Genomic DNA, 27,043 nt, shown 5'->3' on the forward strand with positions numbered 1-27,043 from the left:
ATCAACTATACTAAAAGTATGGGACATCTACTGAGGACAAGAAAACAATGCTACATTTATTCTATCCAATTGCATGAGCCTTGCATATGATAAGATTCCTTTTTGTTAATACTTTGAAGCTTTGGTCATTATTTCTTGAAGAAAAAGGAAAAAAAAAAAATTATAAAAGCATGTGGCAAATTCTCACCGAAATACCCGAGCACCGCTCCCCTCAAACCAAGGTTCCACTTCCTCAGAGCTGTTTAAACTTTTGACAACAGAGAAATTAAATAATATGGCCTGTTTTAAATTAACCCGTACAAAAGCCAGTCCACGCTGCTTCTCTCTCAGTAAAGTCACATTCAGCAGTCGCTAAACCATTCTCTCACAAAAAGAGCAATCTGAACACCCACAGGAAAGTTGCAGGTATTTTTTCTTAAAAAGAAAGAAAGAAAATAAGAAAAAAAAAAAAAATCAGGACAAGTTTCCATTTTAAAACACCAGATATACAGTATTAATCACACACATACACACTTTCAGACAGCCATACACATCCCAAAATAAGAGAGAAAATAAATGGAAGCAAGTAGTTATTACCACAAACTTGGAGCACTACATATTGTTGATTCTGAACAGATACATATTCACATTTGTCTGTTATATACACGATAAGTTGCTGAACCAGGCTTCAAAAAATTATGTCCATTGTACCTCGGTATGGAACTGACTGAGAGCCGTTTATTAAAAGAAAAATCCATTGTTAATAGGCACTGTTAAATAGTGCGGTAATATTTGGCATAAACGTGTGTCAGAAAATACGTGAAGAGGAGTTCATTAAGAGGGTAAAACAACACAAAGGTTTCAGATTAACTGCTGCATAAAATGTAATCCTTTTACCGAAAGACTCACAGAAGAATGCCTGTGTCATGGCAGCTGTAACTGCCACGATAACAACAGGTCAAGCTCCTTCTTCTTCCTTTTCGAAGGTCATCTACTCTGTTTTCATTTTTGAGGGGGCAGCAGTTAGGGGTACACACAACCCCTGTAATCTCACGTAAAACACATTTTGTCTTTTGCAATGTGTTTGTAGATTTATATCAAAAAGTGGCTCGAGAAAGCCCTCAATGTCCACCAACGCCCAAACCGTACCCGACGCCTCAAGATCCACGTCTACGGTTCAACTTGGTTCGACATTGGGCTAAAGAGCCAATCTTTGTATACACGGCACACCCACAAAGACACACCACTGAAACTACACAATGTGATTCACCAATCATAAAACATTGTTTTGCGTAGGATGAAAAGTCAAAGGGGAGACAGTCACACATGCAACGATTTCTGACGATCTGCACTGCCTAATGATTTTCAACAGCGTTCAGGTCATGTCGTACTATTTGTGATATACCCTTGTACGTGTGTACACACACCTCTGCAAAATCCTGTCACTGGCTAAATTATCTGATCACTGAGAACCAAATGCCAACTGCCTGCAAGGAGTTTGAATTCTGCTTCAACTCCAGTGTGAAATATTATTGCATGCCATCACGTTTCTTGACGTTCCAAAGAGAATGCTGCCATTGCTGTAACGAGTCTAAAAAGGGGCAGGAGAGGAAGCGAATTAGGAAAAGGGAAATGCTGATGAACAGTGTCTGACTGGGCAACAGTAGTCACATGAGCAGTCAAAGAGCTGGAGGACGCAGCCAACGGTGCGAGAAAGAATCAAAGCCTTTCCAGAGCCGGAGAAATGCGACTTGGGATTTTCTAGACTGTCTTTAAAAAAAAAAGAAAGCAAGAAAGAAAGAAAGAAAGGGAAAAAATACCTCCACTGAATTATCAAAATCAGTTTAGATCATCTAAGCTTCATCATGTCATCATGTTCTGTACAATAAAATCTGGGAACTGTAACATGTACTTGGTTGCCAAAAAACACATAGCATACCAATATCAATCAAAAGAGAATGAAAAAAATAAAATAAAATTTGCGCAAGTTCTTGTCATCATAAACAAGTAGAGAGCTAAACGTCTCCTCAGGTAATATTCAGCAATGTTACTTAGTACACATGATTTCTTGATTTCAAACATTATTCTTCAAAATAAGAAAAGAAAAACCATTACATATTCTCAAAGCTATAAAAGAAGAGAACCAGTTTGAAACCCATGATGTTGATGCATTCAAATTGACAGTTGCTCATAATTTCAATGCTTTTACTTTTTTTTTAAAAAAAAAGGAAAATAGAAAGTGTGAACTCGTTCCAACTTTGTCCATTTTTGTGCTGTACATAATACCAACCTGCACAGTACACATGGCAAACAACACTGATAGGCTGACGCAACCCGAAGTGGCTCGTATTCACAGCTGCTGAGGTTGGGGGGAGAGAGAGGGGGGGGAAAAAGAAAAAAAAATGTATGGGACATTTTAAAAACGCCTGCTGATTTCAAAATAAGTTCTCCCAGGAAAGCCAGCAGCAGAAGTGTACTACAGAGCAGTCTCCCAACCTGTCAATGCTTGTTCTGATGACGAAAAAAAAAAAAGACAGAAAGAGAGGGAATTGAGAGGAGAGAGACAAAACAAATAAAAAGAGCTGGGAAACTCCTCCCATCATCAGGCACTGCTGAGGAGAGCCTATCAGTCACAGATCCAGCTGAAACTGAGCTTTCCCATGCAAAGGAAACCTAAAACATTCCCAAGAGTTGTCCTATTGGCCAAGGCCAGAGCATTACCATGGCAACACCACGGCAACCGCCTGCCCCAGTTTCCAATCTGTCCAATCCGAGCTCAGCTGCTGCACTCCACTCTCCAAGAAGCACTGCGACGATGGCCTGACAGGACGTTAGCTGAAGCAGCAGGTCCTTTTACAGACTTGGCAAATTTCTGGAACGTGATCTTTATATATATATATATATATATATATATATATATATATATATATATATATATATATTCCATTCAGGAAGCAGACTTTGAAAAGTAGGTGACCAAGAATGAGCATTCTGTCTAATAGGCTGTGAAATGCCATTTAGCCCAGGGCCCAAGGATACCGACCCCTGCAGATGTTAACTGTATAGAACCAAAGGTTGTGAACAGAAATCTCTACACGTTGGAGACGGTTGTCTAGCAGGCGTCTCCAAGATGATCACTCAGTCAGGAGCTGCTGCAGGAGGCTCTTCTGCTGCGACTGGGAGGTGGGGGCCCCGCTCTGGGTCTTCTGAGGGCCCATGGGCCCGGGCTGGTTCAGGTAGGAGTCGCTCCCCACAAGGTTTACTGTGCATTGGACATCAGCAAACACTTGAACCTGCTGTACCTGGCAAAGAACATGACAATGAAAAAAATAACCAGAAGGGAAAAAAATCTCATTAGATTTGTTCGGAAACAAGAAATGGTGCCCTGCTCACCTGATCATTACACATAGAGCTAACGTTGCCTAGGTTGTTGTTGCCCATGCCACCTGGTGGTGCGATTGGAGGTAGTGAACCCACGGCTCCGGTGCCACCAGCCATGGATACGGTAATGCTCATGTTGTTGTACACACCCTGTTGGCCAAAGTTCTGCGAGGCAGTCTGGCCAGTCTGGTTATAAAGACTAAAACAAAAAAACAACAAAAAAATAAAAATAAATAAATAGCCAGAATACCACTTCAGATTTTGTGATGTAAGCTAATATTCCCTTCTTAATCACTATACCTGTTGTTATTCATGCCACCTTGTTGCCAATTCTTCATGTCAGGTGACTGATAACCAGGTGGAGGCTGGGTCTGCTGAAGCAGAGGACTCTGAGAGGTAGAGTTTTGTGGTGACAGCAAGGGACTGGTGGGCCCGAGCTCAGGGGGGAAAGATGGGTCTCCTTGCTGGACCATGCCTTCAAGATACAACTACTGTCAGACTTTCTACATAACACAACTTAAAAATGCCCAAAAGCAGCAAGCACAGAGAAAAACATTGGCTTAGGGGACAGCTTAATTAAACAAGGGTTATTTTGCTCGATGGAAGGGTTATATTGAAAAAACGAAATGCTGCCAATCAGTAGTCATCAGTAGCTTCGAATCAAAGGTAGTTTATTGTAACCTTTGGGTCATCCAAACGTACCTGGACCCCCAAATTGTTGAAAGAGCCCCTGCTGAACAGAAGAGTTTACTGGTGCCCCAAACTGCCCTTGCATGGCCCCCATCATGCCTTGGTTTGCCAGAGGTCCTCTAGCAGACATCTTGGGGTCCAGAGGTCCCCCCATGGGGCTGAAGTGGCTGGGGGATGTAGGGGTGTTTCCAGGAACAGTATTGTAACCTGGGGGATAGCCAAACTGCTGCTGCTGTTGTTGCTGTTGTGGTGGAGGCTGTTGGGGGCCTTTGGGGACTCGCTGGGCAGCCATGGGCCCCGTGGTAATTCCTTGCCTCATCATTAGGACTTTCTGCTGGAGAAGCTGCCTCTGTCGGTGCTGGAAGCTGTAGAGCTCCCTTTGGCGCTGGGCAAGCATCTGGGCGTTTAGTGGAGGCTGAAAAGGATACAGAAAGAGAAACCCAATGGTGTAATTACTCAAAGAATATGCACTCATAAAAGACCATTGCAGACATATTTATATTCAAGGCCTACTCACACTAACCTGAGAGGGCATTTGGGGCTGCTGAATGCCCTGACGCATCCCCATAGCAACAGGCCCTCCCTGTGGGAACTGGCCCATGGCTGCCAGCCTGTTCTGAAGCTGTCAGAGAGAGGGAAGAGATATGAGCAATACATTGCCACTAAATGAGTGCAACTAATCACTTGCCTGCCACACTTTAACTACACAGCTTTAACCCCCAAAAGACAAGGTTCCATAGCTTACTAGCACAAGCCCACATTCAATGGGCCCCCAACTTATATTTTTGAGAATTTTTTGTTTGAGGTTCAGGCATTTTATTAAAATTCCTGAGCTAATCAGGGGGGAAAAACCCATAGTTTCATTATAAAATGTGCATTAAACCCTAACTTAATACCAGAACTTTTTAAACAGCGTTGTTATTCCCTTGGCGTTAGTGGTGCACCACCCGGTATAGCTGATGTCACAGGGGTTTGTGGGAGTGATCCTGTCCTGAATGCGAGGTCTTCAGTCCTTAGGCGAACAGCATCATCAGGACTGTAGCATGTGTATAGTACATGAAGCAGGCTGAAAACAGAAGCAGGCATGCTGGGAATGGTTCCCAGGTTTGTGCCATACCTGCTGTGGGCCTTGCAGGCGTTGCTGAAGCTGCAATCTCAGCTGGTTGGGCGGCAAACGCAGTTGATTGGGCATCCCAGGGGCTCGATTCATGCTGGGCCGCATTTGGTTCATGCCCATGTTGCCTGGAAAGGGGACCCGAGACGCCCCAAAGCCCATGCCTTGCGTAGCACCCATCTCCGTCGGGAACTGGGACGGTGAAGTGGGAAACTGAGCAGGATAGCTGGGGAGCTTGGGGTCCATTGGTACAGGAGCGGGTGGCTGCGGTGGGGGGAATCGCTGAGTGATCTGATCTAGGCATCCACTCTGGAGAAGACAACCCAGTCAGAACATAGACTTGTTACCTAAAAATACATCTGACCTAGGGCTAAATTCTCTCTGAGCATATACGCGCTGGACTGAACTCCCAATGTAAACAATACCCAGGATAATCTAAATGATTTACCAAAAGATAAAAACAAACTATATCATAATCAAAAGTGTTTTTTGAATGTTTGTTAAAGCTTCAAATGGCGTGACAAATTTAGGGTTAGCATACCAGAATAATGAATAACAGTGTAAATTGGTTAACATTACTTTAGCTGTTGCTTTTATTTGTCATGAATATTTATATATATTTTAATACAGATCATCCCATTAAAGGATTAATTCTTTTATTATACAGTTGTATTTAAGCTCAAACAAATATGTTAGTTGTTAAATACTGTTCTGTAAATATATGTTTGCGTATTGACAGTGACAATATTAGATACTGAGCCATTATTTGAGGATCGCAATCCTACACCATGGATTGCTTAATAATCAAAGGATGTGGTTTCTGACCTGAACAATTTTGTCAATACCCAGCGCCCGGTCAAGCTCAGCTAGCTCATTTTCATCTGTGCCGCTCAGAAAAGACACCAGCTGCTCCAGCAGGGCCTTCTCGTCATTACGGCCCTCTGGAGTGGTGGGAGGGCACAGCATCTCATCCAGTGGACATGGCACACACTGCCTGCTCAGAGACCAAAAGAGGGGACAGAATGTGCCAGACTATGAGGATGCAGTTTAAAATGGGGGAAGAGGAAAAAAAAAAGACATAATTCACAGATATTGTTTTCCAAAAGTGTTCTCCCCATATCCACGGTCCAAAAACACACATTGCTAGGTGGATTGGTGACTCAAAAGTGTTCATAGGTGTGAGTGAGTGAGAGTGTGTGTGTGTGTGTGTGTGCGCGTGTGCGTCGCCCTGTGAAGGACTGGCTCCCCCTCCAGGGTGTTTTCCTGCCTTTTGCCCAATGATTCCGGGTAGGCTCCGGACTCACCGTGACCCTGAACTGGATAAGGGTTACAGACAATAAATGAATGAATGAAAAAATGTTTTCCAACATATAAATTATGAGGAGGTTTGACTCAAATGAAGGTATAAATGTATAAATAAATAAATCTAACTATTATTTAGATCATGGGAAACGAGAAAATCAACAACAGTAAGGAAAAGTACTTTATTTATTCAAAATAAAATAAATAGAGAAACACCTTGTACTGTGGATAGAAATTGACTTTTGCATTTTACTGATTAAATCTGATTAAAAGGAAACTTAGAATTTAGAATGTGTGCATGTGAGAAGGTTTAAGAAGCAACATGTTTTTTAAAAAATGTCTCAAAAAATAGAAGTACATAATATATACATTACCAGCGAAAATGTTATTTAAAAAAACGTTGTCAATCTGGTACTAGAATTACAACTGATAATTCAACATTCAATTTTAAGTTTAAAATAGTTTGACAATGTTTGAGAATTTCCCACAAACAAAATATAGTTAGCATAGCTAAACTGCATTTCCAAATGGATGCACTGCCACCTTAAGAACACCTTCCTAAAAGCAATACATGCATATTTTAAGTTTGGCTTTAATTTTTAGCCCATAAATACTCACTCTTGAGGAGAGGGCAAAGGAGCAAGTGTCTGGGATCCCAAGGTGCCATCAAAAGCCATGTCAGGCAGTGACATGGGCTGAAATTGCTGCGAATCAGGCAGCTCCAGCTTGGCCAACCCTATATTGGAACAAAGAATTGGGAGTCAATACAAATTACACCATTAATCAGCATATGAATTAACTTCAAACAATGCTTCAACAAGGGCTTGGCTTCATAAGCTCAATACACAATTGAACAGTTCAGCTGATCACAGCTATCAAGATGTTTTCACATATAAAACTAGAAATTTTATATATGCTACATGTAATAAACATATGAGGTGTTTTATCTGGCACACATTTCTACATGCCATGAAACATCATAAACCGATTCAGATGAATGCACTTCTGCATGAATAAACATCTAAATTACGTTGACAAATACAGATGACCTTTTTTTATCTGTCAAAAACTCCTGCACAGAAACAGCCTTGGACACATTCAAGTGAGTGGTGGTCCAATACCTGTGTTGGAGTTAAAAGCGTTGAGGTTGGTAGAATCAGCAAAAGGGCTGTTGCTTTCCTTGGATGGCTGAAAGGGATCCGTCTGCCCCATTCCTGGACCCTGAGCCTGGTTGGGCGTAGAGGAGTTACAGAAATCAAAAGGAGACTGGCTCTGGAGACTTGTACCATCAGGGAACACTACACAAAAAAACAAACAAAACAAGAGAATAGAAAAAGAAGTGTCAGCGTACTAAAAACAGTGTCAATGTGCAACATTCTCTGGTGCTCTAAGACGTAAAGTTGGACCAACACGACTAATAATCAAGCCAATCCCAGACCACAAGGTGTATTCAGCTCATACTCAAAATTGAAAATAAAATATTGTTAATTTGATGCCCTGGTCATTTGACCTTACCCTTACGAAAATGCTGTGTACTTGTTTAGACCGGTTTTCTGAACACGTTTTAGGAGTATAGTAAATGTGTGTTGTTTATTTGTTATGGTCTGACATATTTGGAAGCTCTTACAGCGGCTGGGTGTTCCAGGCGGTTCACATTTCACGCTCACACCAATGGGAATGTTGTCGTCCGCTGGCTGGGGCAGTCCCGGCTCCTCTGCTGGCTTTCCTCCCACAGGGCCCCTCAGAGTGGGCAGCAGCTGGTTCAGTGTGTCTAAATCACTGGGAAACTGCTAAATACACACAAAGATACAAACACACAAAGGGTGGGGGAGAAAAGGATTAGTCAACATCAAAGTGTACTATGGTTACTTCAGGCACTGGTGAGGTAAAGTTCAAACTAGAGAATAGTAACTGAATGCTAAGGCAGTTGTACTGTAAAATAGGGCCAGAGAATGAGGCAGCCTGCTACATATAAATAGCAATAAATAGCAACCCGCAACTGCTCTCAGCCACAGTTAAGGCACCAGAATACCTGCTAACACTCAATATAAAGTATACTAACAATGTCCACACACAAAATTTGAGCAGAGGAGGAAAATCAAAAAAAATGTAATAAAATAAATAAATAAAAAGGAAAACAAAACCAGACAAAAACAGACCACCTGGTACTATTTGAGAGAAATACAACCCTTATTTGTAAAGGGTTTCCACTGCAGAAATATAAATAATATACAGACATTTACTCAGCATTGTTTTATGATTGTTCTCTTATTTGGAATACAATAACCATCGATTAATAAATATATTTCCTGCCTTGTGTCTTATAATTGCTCCAGACTCACCACTACAGAAAATGAATGTATGAATCTGCTTATACTTCTAGTCAATGTGCATCCCTTTTTGATGGATGGATAAAATGCATAAAAAAAAGTTTTGAACAAGTAACTGATTATAAAATCCCAAAACTTTCCATTTGCATCATTATGCATTTCTATACACGTAACACACAAGTCATTTCAACTGCACAAATGAAAACAGGCCTCAAGTGCGTACCGGACTGGGCCTGTCGCTGGCTTTGGGTGAGCAGGTGACTGCTGAGGTGGGAGGAGCCGAGGGAGCCGATGGAGAAGCGATGGGGGCAGCAGGTGCTGTGGCTGCGCAGGGCCCACTCTCCCCACCCCCTTTCTTCTCGGCTTTGACACGGACAGTCTGCAGGCTGAGCGCAGCAGGTGGCGGCAAGTCGGCTAAGTCCTTTTCGTCCGTGTCCAGCAGGAAGCGCAGCAGCTGGTGGTCCTGTGGCTCTTTGCTGGCTCCAGTCGCTGAGGCGGGGCCAGTGCCAGGGCTACCTGGCGGCTCCTTCTTGATCTCTGTGTCCTTGGTGGCATCGGCAGGGCTGCTGTCTTGGAGCAGCCGGTGCAAGATCTTGTGACGCTCAGTTAAGGTGCTGTGAGAGGCTGGACACTGTGCAGGGGGCTGAGGACGGCTCTGCGTGGCCAGAGAGGGCTCATGGTCCACAGGGCCACTGCCGCCACTGCTATCCAGGAGCTGATTTAGTTTTGGGTTGTTCACTGCAGCACCCTTGGGGTCTTCGATACCCTGCTCAGGCGGCTTGGCCGGAGGCAGGCGAGCTGGGGAACTGCTGGGTGTCGGCGTCTGCCTGTGGGGCAGCGGTGATGGCAGAGAGAAGCTGCCACCATCTCCACCAGACTGTTGCCGGACAAGGGCCCCAGCTGGTGAGTGGATGCCGGACGCAGGTGTCGGAGGTGAGAAAGGGTGTCCTGGAACTCGGGGGCTACCGGCCAGGCCTGGGCTGCCGCGTGGAGGCCGCGGCGACATGAACGAGGTAGGGGTGGCGGCTGTGAGGGGGCTGCCCAGTGGCGAGGGGCTGCTGACCTGCTGTGGCGGCCCAGCGCGGCTGGCAGTCAGGTAGCCCGGCGGGGTTGAGGAGGGAGGACCTGGCACAGGACAGGCGCCATTCCCATTGTTGAGATGCAGGCCGAGGTCACCAGAAGTTTGCAGGGCTGGAGATCGCACTGGAGGAGCAGAGGGGGACAGAAGGCTGGGGGTAGTGTTTTCCTGAGAGCTAGCAGTGTTGTGTTCCCTATGACACAGAAAATGAAAAATCAATGGCAACATTAACAAAATTAATAATAATAAATAAATAAAAGCTAGAACTAGTTTAGAAAGTGTCTATGTCATATCATAGTGAGAGGTTTGTGTCATTATGATATCCAATTAGTCAACATGATTAAAAGGAAACAAGTGATAGTTTATTAAGGAATAAGGTTATTGCAGTTTGTAAAAGTAAAATCAATTACTTTTACATAACGAAGTGTACTCTCTAGAGCCGACGATTGGTTTGTCTGTTCTAGGCTACTGTAGAAACATAGTAGCCTCAGTCGAAAGAGGATTTGGTCCCTAGGTAGATATGAAGGGAATGATCAATAGTTAAAAGACACAGACATCTTTCCTTAATGTCAGATTAAAATGAGCTGGTGCTTTAAAATTTGAGCACAAATCTAGACACTAAAAAACACAACAGGAAAGGGGTAAAATTTCTCTGCTGAAAGATGATAAAATATAGAAACAAAACTTAGTTTGGTTTATATGTGGGAATAAATGTGTGCACAGATGCAAATTCAGCCACAAAACAGTGAAACACAGTGGATAAAAAAACCTGAGCTGGGTGAATGTTACACAGCTATGCCTCTTTCTCGTTTTCATTTAACTTTATTTGATTCTGGTTATAAAGTGCTGTTGATTGCACGGCAAAAGCTGGTCTCACTTCTTGTCAAAATATTCTGGAAGGGCATCCAAAGTAACAACACAACGACATAATGAAGAAAAAAAGAAAACACCACAGGACTTCTTCCAATTCATGGCATTTAAAATTGTGATCTTTATCGAAAGTGGGTCACACAATTACATTTCTAGGGAAAAATGGTAAAAATATTAGGAAGCAAAGTCATGTGAACTACGTCTTGCACTACATTTAGGCAGGACATCACTGTTTATACTTAAATAGGTTACTTTATTTTATGACTCTTATACTATTTCCTCCTCAACAGAGGACAAAAAAAATTCTAACAAATATGCTGTACGTTATTCTGAGTTATTTAAATGTACTCTTTTAAACACAGGTTTCAACAGTTTTGTTGTTGTTTCTTAAATTAGTTTTGTCTTATAGCAAAATAAGCCATTTAATTTATTAATTATTATTATTATTATTATTTTTTATATTTAAAAAATATTAAATCATCTTAATTTATTCTAAAAGACAGGGTCCAAGGGGATCTAGTAGCGAGTAATATTTTTTGTGATACAGAACATGCATCGTAATTCTTCTGAGGATTTATAAGTTGGACCAATAAACCTGTCATGCAATTTGAGTACAATGGATCTTACTTAACATTGGACATATTGTGCTGCAGTATGCCTAATTAAACAGTACTGTTTTTTCTTTCTTTGTAATGAAACTGGTCAGTGCAGTTGGTCAGTGCTTCATAAAGAGTAAAAGTTTGCTCAAAGATAATTACGTTTCTATTGACTAAATGACAACATTGTGGCTATGGTGAAAAAAATTGTTGTGATTTGTTTTTTTCCAAACTACAAACTTAAAGAGCAGCCCGACAGAACTGTGAAACTACTTAATGTTAAAGTATTTATTTATCAAAACGTTTTTTTGACAAAATCTTTAAACATTGTGCGTAATTATGTTTTTGAGTAATAATCCTCAGTGTTACCTATGTAACTAAGTAGTAAAGCTACTTGTATGCATGTGTGCAGAGGGTAGGTTTACCTGTCGATAGTGTGGATGCCCAAGATGAAGGGCTGTACATCGGGGTTTGGGGGGCAGCAGAACTTGCAGCGCGTCTGCGCACTGAGGGGCGTCCCATCACTGAGTGTGAAACGGTACAGAGGGCTGATGGCCGTGCCATGGGTCATCACTGTTCAAACACAAACACACATTATCTTCTCTGGTTCTTTATTACATAATCAAGGCAATAACATGACACCAACAGAGGGCAGCAGGTGACATCAACAAGCAACAACAAATCTCGACTGTTCAAAGAGCAAGCCTCCAGAAAAACGACACCAACCTCAATACAATGTCCTCTCATTAAATTAGCTCCAGAAAAATGAATACGTTGTGCTTACCCTCTTGAAGCAGCTTCTTGGCGTGGGAGGGTTCTTTGCCCTGAGGCTGGAAGAAGGCGTAAATGCACTTCCTGACCAGGTCCTCCCAGCCTGGCCGGCCGGTGCCTCTCAGAGTGCTTGTCTCAATGGAGATGATCTTCCCTGCAGGTTATAGACACATACAGGGTTACGTCTACATCAGAAAGTTATGGGACAAAGCGAGAAAGTATTTTTTTTTTTTTTTTTGGAGAGAAAGGCAGGCTTCTTCATATTTTGGGTGCTCACAAAGAACATGAACTTCATAAAGACAGACTTCGTAGTTCACATGCTATTTTATTAGTAATATCAAGCCTAGCATAGAATATTAGTTAGCCAGCTCAAAGCCCAACATACTGATGTTTACACTTCACCCTAATTTGTACTTGCGTGTGTTTCCAAAATGCTTGACCCATTTTTTTGTTCTTTGCTTGCAAGGAGCACATGCAAGATTCAATTTCCAGCATGATTTCTCCATCATTCAACAAGGGACTTGGTGACGCTTCTATGTTTATTGAGCAACTCGCACATCAGATTGTTTGTTTCACCTTGCCTGACCGGAGCAGCACAAAAGACCTCCTAATCCTTCAGGTTTCAGGTTGTAAGCAAGAGTTCATACTACCAAAGTGCAGGCCTCAGACCAAAGCAGCCCTTTTTGTGCACATTGTAGGGGCTCTGGATCAGAGTGGGGAAAGCTGACCTGTGATCAGCTGATAATCGGTTAGATTAGTAAGCTGCGTTGGGCTGGATGTGGAATGTGCGTGCATTAGCAAACAGGAGGCATAGAGCAGAGGGGCTACCTGTGGGGTCCTGCCGGGTGATGAAGGACTCCGTGCTGACGGGACTCTGAGGAGGACGGGCTGCACGGCATGCTATACAGATCAGACAGCTCTGCAAGTCTGCTGAGAGAAAGAGAAGAAGAAAAAACAGACACTTTAAACTAGATCATTCACTGCTAGTTTTAATTTTTCCCAAATGTATGTGCAAATTCATGTATGATGTAAGTAAAGATTCCCAAGCCCTTCTTTTAAAGCAGACATTTTCCAGCCTTAGTGTATGTAAACTGTAATTTCACTTCTAGCAATAGCCCTCAGAATCAATCAGAATATTCAGGATGAACAAATAGGTAAAATGAAAGCGTTAATTTGACTCCGGCTATGACACAGCAGTGCTTATAGTCCATAAATAAATGCATCACAAGACACTCTAATGTATCACTGACACTGACATTTATAGAAGCCAAGAACATATGCCGCCACACTCGCTCTACAACGCAAACTGTAAATGTGCAGAGACACATGCGACAAAAGGACGTAATGCAATTTCACGGCTGCTGATTCCTGCGATTTCACAACATGGCACATCCTAGTTTGCTGAGAGAAGCCGAGCTGGCACAAACTCGCAGCTCGATGTGCTAATGTGAGAATGAGGTAACATGGTGGTGCATGCAGGTGGTGTTCAAAGCTCATGCAAAGTGTGCGTGACAGACTGAGTATGTGTATAGAAATGTATACATATACCTATACACACACACACACACACCTGTTAATAGTTAATAAGTCATTACCTATTATGTACTTTACATTCTAATGCTTTTTTGTACTGTTTTGACTGATTCTTTTTTTTTGTATGTACAATCTACAAAGTTAACCAAAACTTTCATCTTCTTGGTGATAAAAGCCTTTAAGCTTTCAAGCAAAACTAGAGTCTACTATCACTATGACGGAGATGAAACCCTTGACTGTGTATGTCCACAAAGTTCTGATGTGTGCACACAGCTTGTAAGACATCCATGAAACAAACTCTCTGATCACCAAAGGTACCCCCTAGCATTGGGCTATGGAGCAGTGGAACTTGGTTCTCTGGAGAGATGAAGAGTTTAATTTTATAAGTTTGACATGAGTTCCGGAGCTAACCATCTAACATCAGTACCCGACGTTACTTATGTTCCCATGTCCTATTACTAGCCTTACTAGACGAGAAGAAGCTGTTTTGTTTGGGTGACAAACGTTACTGTGTTTGACCAGTATTTATTATTTTAATCTCTTGCCTGGCATTAATAAAATATAATTTTTTGAATATGGTAATATGATACTGTAAATAGGGACCAAAACCCTGGAGCAGGGGTTCCACTTGCGCATCTACATTAAATCTCCAAAAGAGCTGGATTGAATCGGCCCTAAAACACCATCGTAGCTAGTGGCACAGTCCCTTATACAATATGAGAAACGATGTGGATGATGTCTCTCACGCAACCACGTGTTTACAGCCACAGCCTCTCACATTAGAGTGAAACGGCAAAATCAATCCTGTTATTGGTATGGGTTCGGGAGTAGAGAACAGGATCTTAAAGTATCACCAAGTAAGATTGGGTATTTTTGCTCCTGTGCTCAACCTAGTATCAGAGTGTAATTCGCTTTTACAGCACTGTCCTGAAATCATGGGGGAGGGCAAAAGGAGGTTGTTTTCTACCCTCCTACAAATGATACATAATCCAGCTTCAGCAGTGCTGAGCACAGAGCAGCAACATGAGTGGCCCTATTCTATGGAGAGAGATTAGTCTCAAAATACTTTACAAATGCGTAAATCCACAAAAAGTCACAAATATATTTCACTCTTCACAAATGAATACATCCCAATCTGTGTCTCACAGTCTGTAATTTGTACATTTATGTAATTTTATGCAGAAATAAATACGTTTGTTTAAATTTACATTGCAAATATTTGTAAAGTCAAAGTCTAGAATTTAAAATTTATTCGTAAAATGTAGAATCTGCATTTGTGGATCAAGTCACTCACGTGTTTTTCGTGACGCGCATTTGTTCATTTCCTTTCGCGGGTTTTTGGATTTTGAGACTTTCCTTTCGTATTTTACCCGATCCAAATACAAATGCAGCCTGATCCACAAATGTGGCCAGCAGGCGAACAATCCACCGCTAGGTGGCACTGTTGGTTCCCCCAGTATCTCAGGACTGACCTGTTGCTCTCAGGGCCGCAGCAAAGCAACCCCCTGTAGGCGGGACTATGACTCCATTGGCTGCCGCAGTAAATATAGACAGATAACTCTGGCTGCTGATTGGCTAAATACAAGTGATGACCAATGAGAAGCGCATATTCTGTTGCGGAGCCATGGGGTATCTGTCCCTACCTTTAAATACGTTACATTTTAGCATATTTTATTTGATAACCCTAGTATGCAGCGAAATTAGGGAAGTTCCGCTGGATTTTAACGTCGTTAAATTTAGGGCACCTTCAGTGTTCCCCAGTGATCCCCCTCCTAACTGTCTGTGACATGAAGCTGAATTCAGCGGCTTGGGGGCTTTTTGTTCGAACTTCCACATTAAATGTTGTGCAAATGCGTCTCCGTCTAAGTTGACCCCACGTTCAAAACAACAGTGCCACCCAGCGGTAGCTTGTTAACCTGCTGGCCACATTGGTGGATCAGGCTGCATTTGTATTTGGATCGGGTGAAATGCGAGAGGAAAGCCTCAAAATCCAAAAACCCGCAAGAGGAGATGAACAAATGCACGTCACGAAAAGCACGTGAGTGACTTGATCCACAAACGCAGATTCAAAAATTTACAAATAAATTTTAAATTCGAGACTTCGACTTTACAAATATTTGCAATGTAAATTTAAACAAACGTATTTATTTTTGCATAAAATTGTGATATCTATGAAAACAAAAAACATGCATTTATGAATGTAACTGTATTTGTACAAATTGCAGTCTCTGAGACACAGATTGGGATGTATACATTTGTGAATAGTGAAACATATTAGTGACTTGTGTTTAATTTGTGGATAACATATATGCATTTGTAAAGTATTTTGAAACAAATCTCTCTCCATACTAGTCTCCCCGTTACTGGTCAATGAATCTTCACAATGGTTTTGAAGCTGTAATTTTGAAGTAAACATATTACATAGTGTTGCTCTCTGTGTTAACTCTTTGTACCAAATACATTGACGGACCACTTTATTGTAATTTTCGTCCAAAATGCTAAGGGCAATACAGAATTCGCTGAATTGGCATTAATCAAACTATACACCCTTGGCCAGACAAGATGCTTTGTTCCTGTAGTTGTGTAGGTGAAGACCCCTGCCTTAGAGGATTAAGTAAATATAAAGTTTAATTATAGAAATAAAATAAAAATTTCATCACCTGTCCTCAAATACCAATCAGAATTTTCTTTGGCAGCTATGACATCAGATGTGTGTGTGTGTCTGTGTGACAAGATGCTTCGTTCCTGTAGTTGTGTAGGTGAAGACCCCTGCCTTATAGGATTAAGTAAATATAAAGTTTAATTATAGAAATAAAATATAAATTTCATCACCTGTCCTCAAATACCAATCAGATTTTTCCTTTTCAGCTATGACATCAGATGTGTGTGTGTGTCTGTGTGTCTCACCCTCTCCCTCCTCCTGTACGGCTCTTGGCTGTGAGACGGTGAAACACTGCATGTGCTCATATTGCTGCCGGGCTTCCTGGTTTTCAGAGTCTACTTCGTCTGGAGGTCTCTTCAGCAGCCTACAGTTAAACGTGTGGGTGTTTCGCCGACCCTGCTCCTGCGGCCATGGCACCCCATTCACTGTACAGACACACAAACAATTTTACTACAGAGCAAATAAGAGCAAGCTTTTTCTTGCTTTATTTTTGTTATTTAGTCGGCAATAACTTGGTGAGATGTCTACAAACATATGGCAGGCAATGTTTTGGTGTGTTTGAGAGTGAGAGAGCAAGAGAGAAAGCCCATACAAGGCTGAACATATGCTTGTAGATGTGTGAGTAAATGTGTTGAGCACTGAGCACTTGGAGCCAGTACATTCTGCCCTCTGACCTGCATTCTGGCATCAGTAGTATCAGCCAGTGTTGACACCGAACTCAGAGCAGCATGGTTGAGCTCAATTTCCACTCCCTGTCAACAGGGCATACTAAGCAACACTCACCCAGGCTTTTGGGTAACAGGTTGCGCACAAACTCGTTGTGGTCGCCCACGTGCAGGATGCTGTAGACACTGGAGGTCATCAGCTCCTCCTGGCTGTAGCCCAGGTAGTTTGTAACGTTCTCTGACACAAATACTATCCGGCCCTCACGGTTCACCACAAAGAAAAAGCCGTCCAGGGCCTGCAAGGAAAACAAAAGATGAGGGGGACAAGAAAGAGCAGTGAAACTTATTCTTCTGGAGGAGGAAAGGCACACAAAGGCAGCCAGCAAACTCACGCCCATGGGAACTGGGCCAGCTAGGGACATGACGTGAAGACGAATGCATAAGGTGAAGTGCAAAATCATGCTGCTGTAAGGAATTTTGGAGCTGTTTTACCTGTGAAAAGTGCTATTTTAATTAAGTTCTTATTCTAATGAAAAAAAAAAGTACTTGCCATTTCCTAGAAGAGCATTAAGACATTGATCAAACATGACCAAAGATAACAAAAAGGTAGTAGACACCAAACAGCATGAGCTGACCAAAGTGAGCAGATTGGCTTTAACATAACGAATCAAGATCATAAGCTCCACGTACCTCCAGAAGAAGAGGGCCCAGAGCCTCCTTCTCCACCATCCCCTGACTACTAGATGACACATCACTTTTCTGCACATCATCATCCGGGGACATCAGAGCTGCTTTCTCTGTGGATGAACACACATCATTCTGATCAGAGGGAAATTTCAGCAGCAAAATTAAAAACTATTTCTAACTACTGCATCTAATGTTGTTAGTAAGTATGACATCATGCTATATGCCAAAGCCCAGAGAAACTGTCACAGAAGTTTGGTTATTCCCAATTTGGCAACATGACCATGTAGCTCTGGCACCAATGAATAGGGCAGACACAGAAAACACAGAGAAGGGTCTAATTGCAGCACCAACCGAGGGCGTTTCTATGCTGCAAACATGCCCCACCAGGAACACCCCTTGCGCTATATAAGTTGTGGGTGGGCTTGGGTATAACATTGCAGAATAAACGAAGAAAGGACAGAGGTTTATCGCTTTCCTTACAGATATTGATGCTTCTAAGATTATCAAGGATTAGTTTAAAAAAACATTAAAACATTACAAACTTGAATTTGTTTATTATTGTGCAAAGTATGTCTTCTGCATACTGCAACTCAACTGTGGCAGTGAACATACATTAATGTATTAGTGCTTAAGTTCTTTATTTGTAAATCATGAAGTAAGGGCATACAGAGACTGGGCTGATCCAGGAAGTGCACAAGGAGTGTAAAGAATCTGGAACAAACAGACAGTCGTGTGTATATAAAAAAAAAAAAATAAAAAAAAAGCAAATTCAAAGGCTTTTCGTTTTTTATAGTAACATCAGACCTTAGTGTGGTAGCAGTAAAGAAAAACTCCACTGACCGATGTTTTGTAAAATCACACTGTGAAAAACCTGTGAACAAGTGTATTAATACCTCTCAATAAGAGCTTTTAGAGGATTAATGAGCTGCATCCATTCTCACTGAATTTGAACTTACTGTGAGAAGAACCACTGTTTGGAGTAGTCCCGCCCCAACCTGAAAAGAAGATTGTGATTGGTTCTGCTGAGGAGTTTGACTCTCCATTTCACACAGTTTTAGGAGAATGGATTTCTTTTAATCACAGCCTGCTTTTAATAAGCGGCTGAACTAATTATACCACAGATGTTGAGAACGGTGCCAAATCCAGGTAAATATCCTGAACACATGCACTACAAATTTAAGAGGTGCTGGATCTTGTTCCGACAGGATCCGACTCAAATTAAGCACTGGCGGTGAGCACGCATACACCAAATACAGCATTTACAATCAACGTGAAATGATCATTGGGTAACATTAAATATCGAAACATTGCTAGTTTAGAATGAGTAATGTCTGCATTTTGTAGTCACTCGTCTGATGCAGTTTCACCTTTAAGTTGATGAGAATGAGAAGCCATTTTCCGTCATATCTGCCAATGAACGATAAATGGGCGTTCTTGATTTACAGAAACGCCTTTCCTTGCAGTTGGACTCTATTGTGTGTGTGGTGGGGAAAACACCATCTTTTTGAGCATATTTTCTTAAAAATATATGTCATTTTATAGGTTAACCCTTAACAATAAGCAAAGGGGTACACAGAACAGCGTCATTTACAATTTGACAGCGAGTGCATTCTTGAAAATAAAGGCAGTTAGCATTGCCCCACAAATTAGTTGCAAAAGTCCTACCTCAGAATACAAGAGAGATAGATCAATGTGGTTTGGATAGGAGAGATTTATTTTAAAATATGTAAATCCAAGCTAACTTACTTCTAAATCAGAGACATTAGCTGATCTAATGCTGCACAGTTTGGTCACCCTCTTGTCTATATTTAGACACAGGACGAGGCCCACAGGACGCCGTTGGCTGGATGATGGACTATTTTCAGTCAAGCAGGGACAATGAGGAGTTTAAAAAACTCCAGCAGCACTGTTGTGTCTGACCCATTCATACCAGCTCAATAGACACTAACACGCTACCACCACGTCAATGTCACTGGAGCCCTAAGAATGATCCACCAGCCTATTAATACCTGCTCTGTGGTGGTCCTATGGGGGTCTTGAGCATTAAAGAGCAGGCTGAACAGGGACTAACAAGTATGCAGAGCAACAGGTGGACTCCAGTCTATAGCCGTAGAACTTCAAAATGAACCAACATGGTCCATTTTGGTCAACATGATGCTGAGACAATAGACAGTAAGTGTAGAAACAAGGACGTGGAAATATTGTTATGGCTGATCAGTGTATACACACATATACTTTTTCTGAGTATATTTACTCTCTTAATCGTACCAACTCATATATCGCCCCTGTACACCTTTTTTCTTGAAAGGGTACTAGATGAAAGAAACACAGTGGAGATTAGGTGATGTGTCCCTTCAGCCAAGTGGGATATCAGAGCTAAAGCCAACCACAGCAAGAACCTCGGGTGCTCTCAAGAAAAAGAATGTGAAGCAAGGCAAAAGCCATAACGCCAACGCTTCCGTCTTCATAAAGCTCAAAGAGCTATATGATGAGCTGGCGATTATTCCACAGCCAACTCGCTCAACCTTCTCGTTCATCTTCCAGATCAAAGCTGCTCGGGGCACTGGAGCCGCCACATGAGAATACGGCCAGGACCGGCAGCTGGAGAGAACAGAGGCTCAGTGCTGTTTGTTTTGGGTTTTATTCCGAGGAGCAACTCCTTGAAAGAATGTCTAAATTTAGATCTGAGCTTCTTGCGTGCGTCGCCTTGTGCTGTATTTACATACATAATAATAACGTAGCTTTCCAAGCGCTGTGGAATGTACGTGAAGTACTCCGAGTCTGCCTCCACACTTGCTTGTTGTGTTGGTAACAAGAGAATGTAAAGAGCGCTCAAAGGTGGGGTGGTGGAGGACAAGTGTCTTCAATCCCCCTAATGACACATGAGGGAGGAAGAAAGTGCAGTGGTGTCAGGACTGTCAGCTTTGTTTTTGCTGAGCTATGCTCATTTTCATAGTGACCTACATTGGAATCGGTGTCAGTCATGGATTTGAAAGGAGAGCTAGGTACTTCAGGTCATAGAAAGACCAGCACTGGATGGATCGAAGGGACGTCCCCAGCCTTACACTCCCAATTCCGTTAGACCTCTGGCTCAGAGAACTGAACTGGGAAAGTCAGTGCCCACTAGCTACTCTCAAATTTGTTCAGAGATGATACATATTTTTCTAACCATAATGCCAAGGATGCCAGGCTGAAGTCGACTAACTATAGCATCAAGAATCACAGGCAGACTGAATCTAATTCCCCCCCTATGGGACAGGAAAACCAGCTGTGCTCACTTTGACTCCTGCCTAAGTATGGAAGTGGTATCACAGTGGATCAGAGTTGCAATCTCATGAGGACAGGGCCGATGCTTAAAAGGTTGGATGATTTCAATGCCAGAAAATGTACCATCCACTTTAATAACTAACTTTAAAAAATAATAACTAAATGCTTTCTTTTAATTTATATTTAACGTTTGTGTTAACTCACTGTGGTCTACAATTTCAGATATATCAGCCTTATAAGTAGGTCAGAAATTTCACCAGCATATGACAAAAAGCAAAAGGAAGGGAGTCGGCAAATTTCTAAAGAAAAACAAGATGTGCTTTCTTTTAATTTATAGTTCATGTGTACATTATGGATGAGTGGTATCCACTTTCTTCATACGGTTACAAAGTCTCAAATATTAACATAGTATAAGTGTACCCATTAAGCTTAACAAAATGTTTTCAGGTATGCTTAACAGATATCGATATTTTTTATAATGCATATCTGTTGGGAAAATGAAAATAATGCACCCTCTCTGTTTATTAATGCTTGTCTGCTCTCTCTTTCATCTCCTGAAGCATTGACTCTCAACATCACAAAATTAACACAGAAAATTAATCAAATATTTAAAGCTTAACAGCTTAACTATGAACAACGGATTAACTGTAATTTGATTTCACTCATTATTTCAGGTTGTTATTGTTGTTTTGTTGTTATTTTTCTCAGTGAAAACAAATGGTGCAGATTAGCTGATTCTAACATAATAGTTCTCAACCATGTGTAATTTATAATGTATGTGTGTAATTAAAGTTGTAAAAGAGTATAAAAAAATCTTGTCAAACTCTGACACAGAGGTGTGCTGTGCAATTATATATCCAATTCTGAAAAAGTATGAACCAAAATCCAAAATTCAAGTTAACTTCTCAATAAAAACATACAGATGTGAACTTAACTGGGCTTAAACGGTTCCATAGTGACTAACGTTGAAAAATGTCAGTGTTCCTTCCTACATAAAAGATATCTATTAAAAAATCATGCAGGAAATAAATAGTTATTTCGCCCACATACAAAAAATCAAGTTATTCTCAATAAAAACTTGTGTCTGACTGAGCAAAATCTGAACCATAGCTGGCCAGCTAGGTTTGGTACGTAAGCCAACATGCTAAACACCATAGCACAGGCCGTGTTCCAGCTAACTGGGACTTAAATCAGACACATTTAGAGTATAATGCCTCGTATTTGAGGCTCTTTGGAGTGTTTTTATCTGTTTTTGAGGCGCTTCCCCTCCTGCAGCGCCCCCTCCCTGTGGCTCTGTTAAAAGCACTTGAAGGAGCTCATTGGGCAACGTACTGACTAGACAGACACAAAGCAGAAACCGGACACACCAGACATAATAATTTTGAAATGGAGTCCTAATTTTGACATACCACAGACATTTTTATATACTGCGGTATACAGTATTAGTTATACCAAGAGTTTCATAACTCTTTAATGAACAATGGTGCTAGTCTTACTAACAATGTGTTAGTCTCAACGAATATAATGGCAGAATCAAACGTGATCATTGGATTTCAAACCAAGTAAAAAATACAATCCAAAAAAAACCAAGAAAAGACAGCAATGTGAGGTGAATGAGCAAGAAGAGCAGCTCTTGAAAATAAATGGTGAGCCCTGCAAAAAGGTCCAATTAGATTGTTACAGAAGAGGCTTTACTGAACGCAGTCCCACACAGTCTGTCCGATAGCCAGTCAATCAAAAGGCGCAGATAACGGCTACACTACTGTCCCTCCCCACCCCCAGAAAAACAGAGCCTGTTGTCATGACGGCAGTGTTACCGTGGCAGCGTTGCCGCAGCCGAAACCTGATCTCATCGCATAGGGGGTTCCGGGCTGACTGATGTAAGCAGTGTGATGCACACAGAGCAGCAGCATCATTGTCACTCTCTCGCGCGAACACATAACTCATTCTTATTCTCTCTCACAGACTACTGAACTGGAGATGCAGAAAAGGCCTGAAGTTGTTTATGTCATCCTTATCTCCCCCAGGTCTTTGCCTCTCATGCCTGCCCTCCCAGCAGAGGGATAGGGGAAAAAATAAATAAATAACTAAATAAATAAATAAATAAAAAAAACAAAAAAAAAAACAATCACTATACTGTTAACTAGGCAATAGCCCCTGGTTATGTTCTATAAATAAGGATGTCCAGTGTGTGCTTCACCATGAATTACGCATAGCATGCTCAAGTTGGAGCTTGATATGAAAGAAGAATAAACAAACTAGCAATGTCACTGGGTCACACAAGCACACTGTGCAAACCAAAGCTAATGGGCACCAAGGTTAGTGACCTTAGTCACAGATTCACATCTTTGCATTTCAGATTTTACGGTGCTGACTCTAGAAGCAGGTAATAAAAAAAGCTTATAGATATTTCTGTGATAAATAATATGTATCATAATTTGGATATCTCCAGTTTTGTGCCTGTAACTGACTGAAAAATCTTATAAACAACTTTTTTTTTTTTTTTTAAACTTATCCATTTTAACCTACAATAAGTTAAGGCAACGAACTCCTAATGAATACTACTATTATTAGCATTTTATAACCTTTAATTTTTCGTTAGTTTTTAAACCTCGTGTTAGAATTGAGGACAGGATATGAAAAATATCTTTTGTTTTTTTTTTTATTTTACTTATCATAATTTTATTTGATACAAACTGCTGTACTGCAGTTAAACAACTTTCCAATTGTCAACTGAGTTTGTAAACATCGAGTATACAGTGACCAATAAAGTTACCTGCTGACAGGATACTGACAAGATTTTGACAAATATTCATTAGATTCTGGCTGTCAAACATTATATACATTAGTCTTTCAATGTTTGCTGAAATTGAATAAGCAGTTCTAAAGCGATTTCAAAAGCTGTGTCCAATTTGTTTTAATATTTTTATAAATAAATAAATAGTGTGCTGTGCCATTATATCCACTTCAGCAGTGTGCTCTCTTGGACTCCCAATGTTGTTACAATTTATACATAGTACAAGAAATAACCATGTCCAAAGGTTTTTGCAGACACAAGCAAGCACTGTGGACAGAGACATGAAACACAAAATAAATGGGATGCTAAGGAGCAACTGCACATAAGCTTTAAGTCATTGTGCCTATCATGCCAAACTTCAGCTAATGGGGTATAAAGTCCTCCAGCCCTGGTGTGTGGAGGAAGGAATAGTATTCTTTGGAGTGGAGAAGCCCAGTCTAGGGCTGAACAATTTGGGATAAATACCTAACAGCATTTTTTTTTCCTATAAATTAAGGTCCAAGCCTGGGTTTATATACAAGAAGAACAGATTTGGCTCCTAGATTTGGAATGCTAAATATACATTACCAGACTACCATTTAGTTGTTGTGATAAACACAGTATAGTGTTGAGTTGCTTCAATTAGATTTAACTCTATAGAAGCAAATTGTCTCCATTTAAAACATGTAAAACCATTCTTAACATTATAATTGCAGTTCTTTCAATTCTCAATACCTCAGTATTGTCCTCATGACTGACTGCCTTCAAATCCACGCAGAAATGTTGCACCATTTATAATAAAGCCTTCTTGGAAGGGTATATCTGATACTGTAGCAATTGGGTTTGGCTTTACAGTTAATTCAATCAAAACAATGATATATGTTCAAACTGAATAACCTTTAAAAAAGTCTCCGAGAACAAAAGTGGCTATAATGAATAGCAGCATGAAATGCAGGAAATGCCCCATTCATTGAAGACTGCTTTCAACAGATTCATAACACGGATAAGGGCTTCGCTTAACAGATAGATTCAATGTCATAACAGATTGCTTAGAATTAGCTGGTATTTCATGGAGTGTGTGCAATGTTACCAAGCAGCATTAAATATCTTGCGAGTGGCGTTGTTTTAGGGCACTGTGCCTCATGCCTAAATCCAGAGATACTACTCACACACCGCAGCCACCCTCCGTCCCTCCCCTCAAGTTTGCTACCCCACATCTGGTGTGTTAAAGAGAAGACTGTAGAGGCCAGGATTTGCTTTTGTCTAACTACACTGACACCACCCTGGGCTGGAGATAGAAGGAGAGGGGTGGCAAGTTCCTGTTTCTCTCTCCTTCTCGCTCTTTCTCTCATTCGGTCTCTCGATCGCTCAATCGCAGGGAAATAAGCAGGGCCAGTGAGAGGCCCCTCTCTTGCACAAGGTCAGGGGGCAGAGAAGCACTGCCATTGGTCGCTCTCTCACACGCCCCTATGGGCCCCCCACCACCCACAACCATCACGGGGGCGAGGGCTTGAAACGAAAACAGAAAAGATGGCCCGAGTGCTGAATGACACACCAGAGAAACAGATCAAGCAAGATGACCCCTGAACGTTTTACTCTGTTGCACCAGGTTGAGACACATTGGACTGTTGGGTATCCACACTCTCTCCCAGGCTTCAACTTGACCTCAGTCAACTAGGAGAGAAAAGAAAACAAAGCATGTTCCAAGTCTATATGAATTCATATGTTTTCAATACTACCTATTACAGGGAGCCAAACTGTAATCCAGTACTTCCTCCTGCTGTAAACGTAAACAAGTGTAACAGATTATAACTAGTTTGGATAATATTGGTATGGTTCAGAATCACAATATTTTCCAAATATGTCAGTGTTCTGCCATATCAGATATTCTAAAGCATTTACTGCTATAGTTAATGTCCTGATAGCTTTTTTTTTCCTCAGCGCCAGGCAAGGCTAAAATGTGTACAAACCATTTCCAAAAAAGTTGGGATGCTGGGCAAAATATAAATGTAAAGAAAATGCAATCAATAATGTGCAAGAAATGTCTTTTTGTTGTCAGTGATCTTTTTAATTTAAATTAATATGAAGACAACATTTTAATATTGAAACTGAGAAATATTATAGCTTTTTGTAAAATGTTTTCCTATTTGAATTTGATCCCAGCAACAAGTTAGAATTTGTTTTAAATAAATAAATATTAAAAAAAAAAGTTTGTTTACCACTGTGCTGCATCACCTTCTTCTAACAACACTCTGTAAACATTTGGGAACTGAGGAGACCATTTGCTGTAGTTTTGGATTTGCAACCTTATCCCATTCTTGCTTGTTCTAGGATTTCAGTTGCTCAACAGCTTACTGATCCAAAACCTGCATATCTCGTTCAGCTTTAATATGCAAATGCACCATCATACCATCTTGGATGATGGCTTTTGAACTGTAAGCCAGACAGTTCTTCTCCTCTTTAGTCCAGAGGACACAGCATCCATGATTTCCAAAAATAATTCCAAATTTTTATTTGTCAGACCACAGCACACTTTTCCATTTCCCCTCAGTCCAGTTTAAATGAGCCTGAGCCCAAAGAACTCTGCAGCATTTCAAGATCTTGTTTATATATTGTTTCTTCTTTGCATGATTGAGTTTTAACTTACGATTGTGAAAGCACTGATAAACTGTGTTCACAGACAATAATTTTGGGATGTGTCTCAGGGCCCATGCAGTGATTTGAAGAATCGCACCCATGTTTAATTGAGTGCCACCTAATGACCCGAAGATCACAACAAACTAATGTTGGTTTTGGGCCTTATCCCTTTCATATACAGATTTCTCCAGATTCTCTAAATATTTTAAAGATATTATGCAGCCTAGACGAACAAATCCCCAAGTTCTTTCCTATTTTAATTTGAGAAATGTTATTATTTATTTGTTGCTTTATTGGCAGTCTTTTAGAGTGGTGAACCCATCTCCAGTTTACTTCTGAAAGATTCACCCCTCGGAGATACTCAATTTTAAACCCAATCATTTCACTGACCTGTGAACAATAAAATTTCTCATTTTCAACATTCAATATTCAGTTCAAATGATCTGCACGTTTTGCTTTTATTTTTATTTTGCCCAGCATCCCACATTTTCTGGAAATGGATTTTATATTTAACATAAAAAATACACAGAATCCTCAAGGTACAAATAAATGTCTGCTTTTTTCCTTTTAAACAGTCTCCAATCATTTTAAGAGGTTTCCTTTCATGTTTTCCCAACACCCCAAAATTCGGTCTTAGAAGCCAGTTTTGTATTCTGCTTTCGAATGCTGCAAGTAATCAGAAAATAAAGGTTCAGTAAGTGTGAG

The 27,043-nt window shown here is 41.0% G+C and overlaps 1 protein-coding gene across 5 annotated transcripts in view; it reads right to left on the reverse strand.

The window, feature by feature from the left end:
* Nucleotides 1-2,937: 2,937 nt before the first annotated feature.
* The window catches only part of ncoa1 (nuclear receptor coactivator 1), a 63,594-nt gene continuing 39,488 nt past the window's right edge, over nt 2,938-27,043 (reverse strand). The window contains exons 5-21 of one of the 5 annotated variants that reach the window (XM_066677696.1): nt 17,662-17,768; nt 17,090-17,267; nt 16,552-16,731; nt 12,940-13,038; nt 12,125-12,265; nt 11,766-11,913; nt 9,020-10,067; nt 8,094-8,256; nt 7,588-7,764; nt 7,085-7,202; nt 5,990-6,158; nt 5,168-5,473; nt 4,574-4,672; nt 4,063-4,465; nt 3,661-3,835; nt 3,373-3,559; nt 2,938-3,281 (exon numbers count right to left, since the gene is read on the reverse strand). In XM_066677696.1, coding sequence (XP_066533793.1) covers nt 3,114-3,281; nt 3,373-3,559; nt 3,661-3,835; nt 4,063-4,465; nt 4,574-4,672; nt 5,168-5,473; nt 5,990-6,158; nt 7,085-7,202; nt 7,588-7,764; nt 8,094-8,256; nt 9,020-10,067; nt 11,766-11,913; nt 12,125-12,265; nt 12,940-13,038; nt 16,552-16,731; nt 17,090-17,267; nt 17,662-17,768 — 3,866 coding nt within the window. In that variant the 3' untranslated portion in view covers nt 2,938-3,113. Of the gene's footprint in view, nt 3,282-3,372; nt 3,560-3,660; nt 3,836-4,062; nt 4,466-4,567; nt 4,673-5,167; nt 5,474-5,989; nt 6,159-7,084; nt 7,203-7,587; nt 7,765-8,093; nt 8,257-9,019; nt 10,068-11,765; nt 11,914-12,124; nt 12,266-12,939; nt 13,042-16,551; nt 16,732-17,089; nt 17,268-17,661; nt 17,769-27,043 lie in introns of all 5 variants that reach the window. The other 4 variants (XM_066677693.1, XM_066677694.1, XM_066677695.1 and 1 more) reach the window with 4 other exon arrangements.

The sequence above is a fragment of the Hoplias malabaricus genome, chromosome 7 (assembly GCF_029633855.1).
Source record: "Hoplias malabaricus isolate fHopMal1 chromosome 7, fHopMal1.hap1, whole genome shotgun sequence".
NCBI lineage: Eukaryota > Metazoa > Chordata > Actinopteri > Characiformes > Erythrinidae > Hoplias > Hoplias malabaricus.